The 5,236-nt window shown below is 42.3% G+C and overlaps 1 protein-coding gene across 1 annotated transcript; it reads left to right on the top strand.

Annotated features, from left to right (window-relative positions):
• Positions 1–889: 889 nt before the first annotated feature.
• Positions 890–4,231, top strand: LOC138739578 (uncharacterized). The gene is made up of 2 exons (XM_069891902.1): positions 890–1,001; positions 1,131–4,231. Exon 2 carries the CDS (start codon positions 1,469–1,471, stop codon positions 4,217–4,219), a length of 2,751 nt encoding a protein of 916 aa, XP_069748003.1. The 5' UTR covers positions 890–1,001; positions 1,131–1,468; the 3' UTR covers positions 4,220–4,231.
• The last annotated feature ends 1,005 nt before the right edge of the window (positions 4,232–5,236 follow it).

The raw sequence follows: 5,236 nt of genomic DNA, 5'->3' as shown, positions 1-5,236 counted from the left end.
CAACCTTCGTTGCAAGACCCAGCTTTTAATGAGTGGCACAGATTGGGTATTAAATTTTATAAAGACCTTATTATTGATGACAATTTTGGATCCTTTGAACAATTGAGTGTAAAATTTAACTTACCTAAAGCTCTTTTTTTTGTTATTTACAATTTAGGTATTTTGTTCAATCTTAGAATTCTAATTTTCCTGGAATTCCCAAAGCGAATATTCTTTTTCTTTTAATATTTTATTTAAAATTTAAAATCACATAACATAACATCAGTTACTACAGACATAATGTGATTAGTCAGGTTTGTATATATAAAAAACCCAACCTCCCTACTATTACCCTCCCTCCTCCCTTCCCCACCTACAAAGAAAGAAAAAGGATATTATCATTCACCTCAATCACATTTAAACATTTTGGCTGCATGAGCGGGTCTGTGGAATGCTCTGCCACAGAGGGTGGTAGAGGCAGATTCGCTGATTATGTTCAAAAGAGAGTTAGATAAGACTCTAGTGGGCAAAGGAGTTAAGGGTTATGGGGATAAGGCTGGAAAGGGGTACTGATGGTAGTGATCAGCCATGATCTGTAAAATGGCGGTGCTGGCTCGACGGGCCAAAGGGCCTACTGTAAGGTAAAACATCATGAGATGGGAATGTGTAAGGAGTTACCCTGTGCAGGGCTGTAACAAGATGTGAATGCATCCTTGTACTTACAAGATAAGAGAGACATTGATGGATTGAGAGGCAGGAAGCTAGCAGGGAAAGGATAGCAACAGTTTTAGTCATTGGACAAGTAATGATATGATGATGTTCTAAGCACGTATCCAAGGGTATAAAAAAATCACCATTTTGCTGATAACGGCAGAATGCATTCTCCAACTAACATCGTTAGTTGCAAGTGTTACAATCCGGTAATAAAGAACAAAGAACCCTGATTTCGACTCAGTCTGGTGTTTGTCTCACTCATTCATGAACAAAGCAGACCTAACAATTTGGTGACCCCGACGTGATGGGTGAGTGAACACTGGACGACGGTTTCTGTTTTTTCTGACAATCATCTCAGCCGGCTGATAAAAAGGTCCAGAGAAGCCTGTTTTAACAAAATTCTATTTTTTTTTAAAAAAAATCTTTATGATTGTCAGTAAGAACTGGAGATCGGACAAATTAGACGACCACAATTGAAGGTCGCATGCCAGGATTGTAACACGTAAGTGATTACAGACAAGATAAAAGTCCTAAAGGTGTTTGAATGACATTTATTAAGTGCTTCGCAAGAAACTACTAGAGTTTAAAAGTCTTTATTGTGTCGTTGCAAAGTCCAATAGAGTGAGAAGGTGGTCTATAAACAATTGAGGACCTGAGTTTTCTGCCCTAAACTGGTTATTAAGAGGAGAAATCTCCCACGTGAAGGTTGGGCTTTGAAAGAAAACAAAGGTTCAGGCTTATTGGCCTCAATTGTATCTGAGAGACTGACTTATAAATGTCCGGTAGGTATGATAATGTCTGTACACTTGAGAAGTTAAGAATTTATTTCCCCAATTCGCCGTGGTGGAATACCACAGCAGACACTAGAGACCTTGAGACAACAAAAAAAGTACTCAGGGACGCCTGCCTGGTGAACAAGAACGACGACAGAAGGCTGCGACAGCTGTGTCCGAATCAGGTAGGAGATATTAATGAAAAAGTTGACAAACTCCTAAGAGACACCCGGTTTATTCGAAATACTTTTGATAAGTTAAATGAGGGTATTCCCAACATCACCAAGGAGATAAAGTTACGTAAATTCATAGATTGGTACAGGGAAACAGGACAAAAGTATAGCCCAAATATTTGGTTTTCTAGTTGTAATTTAACTTTCAGACCCCTTTGGGAAAACAGAGAGTGGAAAACGAGCAATCAGAGTATACAGGACAGTCTGAAGTCAATTGGAGGACAAGACTTAGAGACTGTTCCTTTAAAAGATATTAGTCATCCAGCTTGCAAGGAGACATTTTTAAAAGCAATTTTCGTTGACATAGATCCCCTAAACGGACAAGAACCTAAATTAAAACAGGCATTAGAAAGCGGTCCCGCAGCTATGGCTGTACAGTTGCCTGCTAAGACTTTTGACCAAGTTATTAAGGAAATTAATCAGGAATTAGAGGAGCGAAATACCAGTAATGCGGCATTGGAAAAACAAAAAATGCTCCGAAAATGTGTAGACCGCTGGAGGAAGAGGGGTTGGTTACCCGGGGGCACTGAGATGTTCCTGACAGGTGAGGGAAACAAAATTTTAAAACGTAGAGTCTTAGGAAAGCTGGAAGAAACAAAACGGGACACAGAAAACAAAATCTTTAATCGCGAGTCAGCAAAAAAGAGGGTGAGAGACAAGGAGATTCAGTACCGCGATGTCCTAGCTCTATTTGAAGAATTTGGTCTCCCTGGTAACCCACCTGTTACTGCCCCTGTAGAAATAGCTTGTAGACCCCCGCCCTATACATATGTGGAGTCAAAAGGTGCCCCTGGCACCCCAGATGGGATCCTGGAGTCACGTCCCTTATATCCAGATATTGAGACACTGGGGTGTGACAAGAACCTCGGGAATAGGGACACATCAGACGAGGTACAGGCCCCTTTAATAAAAATAGAAGGGGGAGTAATAGATGTGGAGACCCCTCTGGAGTCCAAGAAAATAGAAAAGGAGTTAGAGATACAGAAATGGAACATGAAAAAGGTTCAGGATAACATTAAAAACTTAAACAGAGATATTAATGTGCTGGGGCAGATCAGTGAGGATCAAAAAGAATTAATGGTAGGTGTATTGAAGGAAGTGGAAAAGATAACTACAACACTGTCAGGAGAAATTAAAGCTGAAGGAATGGTAATAGGAGTAAAGGACGAAAAGTGTAGTACAGATGAGGAAACGAGATACGATCCACCATGGGAGGAAAGTAAAAGGAAAAGACTCGGGAGGGAGAGAAATAGACATGCCTACCTGGACATAGTTAGGACAAAAGAGAAAGATGTGAAACAACTAAACTATGGCCGAAAAGATTATCTTAGAGATGAACGTGACCAATATACCTTTGACCCTGAGACATTGGAAGCTGATAGGGACAGTGACAGTGACGAAGAAGAGTCAGAACAAGGTGGGATAAATAAATGCATGCCAAGAGTAAAGAAGGAGCAGAAATCCCCAAAATTGAGATATCAATGCCCATTACTGATCACGGGACGGGGAACTCAAAAATATGTACCCTGGTCACGAATGGACTTAGAGAGTTTAATGAAAAAACTACCTCCGTTGAGTAATGGGGCTAGTCCATGGATTTCTTGTTTTGAGCGAGAAACCTGCCAAGAACAATTAGCACTCGCAGATGTCAGAACTATCATGATAAAATTAAAGGCAGAAGGGGCCCTGAAGCAAATAGAGAGAATTGTAAGAAGCAGTAAATTGGGGGATGAAATAGAATTTAACCCACTTCGGAATAAATTTTGGGAAGCACTTAGAGAAACATTTCCTACACCCTATAGTTTGGATGCCTTGGTAACCCTTCAACTAAAGGAAGGAGAGACTGCACACGAGTATTTCACTCGAGCATGGGACTTATGGGAAACAGGGACTGGAGAAAGACCCGACCACAGCCCCTTAGGAAGGGCTCACTTTCGTAATGGGATAATAAACGGACTACCTGCTACGGTTCAAGCAAAATTAAGGGACATTGTGGGATTAGAGACAATGTCAGAGGATTTGTGGAAAAGACACCTGACACATGCAATCAAACGACATCGTCAATCAGAGCATGCTAAGTCAGAAAGTGCGTCCCAGAAGGAGGTGGACAAGACAACCGATAAATTGGTGAGAGCCATGGAACATATAGGGGTTAAATTAGCGGCCCAACAGATAGTCCCACAGGTCATGGGGCCAGTGATAAATCCGGGACCCCAAGTAAGAAATGGTTGGGAAAGACAGCTAGGTACAATGTATAGAGGGGAACATGCAGTATGCTGGTACTGCCAAAATCCTGGACACTACCAGCGGAACTGTCCGGAGGCTGGGAGAGCAAGGGGAAAAAGATTACCCTCTATTAGAGGCTATCGGGGAAGAGGAGGAAACTTAAGAGGACAAGCAAGGGGTAGGGGTGGACACATTGATGGGCCCCAGAGAATCGGGGGGTGGCAGAGTGATCAACAAGTCCAGGCACCTCAGTGTAATGACTATATTGAGGAAGGTGCTGAATTTGATTATTGAAGGTGCCCTGGAGAATCAAAAATCACGCCTCCCTGGGAGCCACCAAAAATTTGGGGGACGGTAAATGGAGAAAAAATTGAATTTATGGTTGACACAGGGGCAGCAGTCACGACAGTGATTAAAAAACCCCCAGGGAGCACATTTTCGGGCAAAACATTATCTACAATAGGATTCTCCGGGATAAGGGAAACACAGCCCTATACAGATAACATCGACATGACATTTGGACAACAAAGGGTTAAAACGCCTGTCCTGGTTGTGCCAAGTTGCCCCATTAATTTATTAGCAAGGGACATTCTTACCAAACTAGGAATAACCATACAATGTTCTGAGAAGGGCCTTCGGTTAACATACCCAGGGGATGCAATAAGAAGGGGAGGACAGTTTATAGTAATGACCCCATCTAACGCTTCAGAAGACTCTGTGGAGGTTAGTATTTTCTGGAGTCGGCTACTGTATGATGAACCAGGCCCAGGGCTGATTAAACAGTTTTTTGAGTGGAGGGCCAGTATTCCTCGGTATGGGGATTACCATTATCCACTAGATCCTATGCATGTTACATTAAACTACACCATCCACCCGGACCAGGAATATGAGGAGAGGTGGGACTCTCTAAAAGAAGGGAAGACAGAAACGATACATTGTCCATTTATCTTTGTAGGTAAGGAGGGAATAGCTGCTATGGTTGTCATGACAGAAGAACAAATGGAGTGGTTCTGCTTAGGAGTAGAAAGTGTGCCTCATGTGACCTTGGGTATTGCCAAAGATCATCACGCTCGACAGCTGGGTCCGATGGTAAAGGAAGCGATAGGGTGTGAATACAGGCAGACAGAAATCCCGGGATATTCCACCTCGGAGGGAGGAAAATTTGTCAGACTGAATATTGAAGCATGGGACCAGGTAGTGAATGAGAAAGTAGAAAGAGACCGAGCCATAGAAGGAGAAAATATTGATCACAGAGACTCAGACAAATATCTTTCTAATCTGAGTCCACATATATGGACAACGGGGCCCTAT

This window comes from Narcine bancroftii, chromosome 7, assembly GCF_036971445.1.
Source record: "Narcine bancroftii isolate sNarBan1 chromosome 7, sNarBan1.hap1, whole genome shotgun sequence".
NCBI classification, from domain to species: Eukaryota; Metazoa; Chordata; class Chondrichthyes; order Torpediniformes; family Narcinidae; genus Narcine; species Narcine bancroftii.
This window is presented reverse-complemented; position numbering and strand designations above follow the sequence as displayed.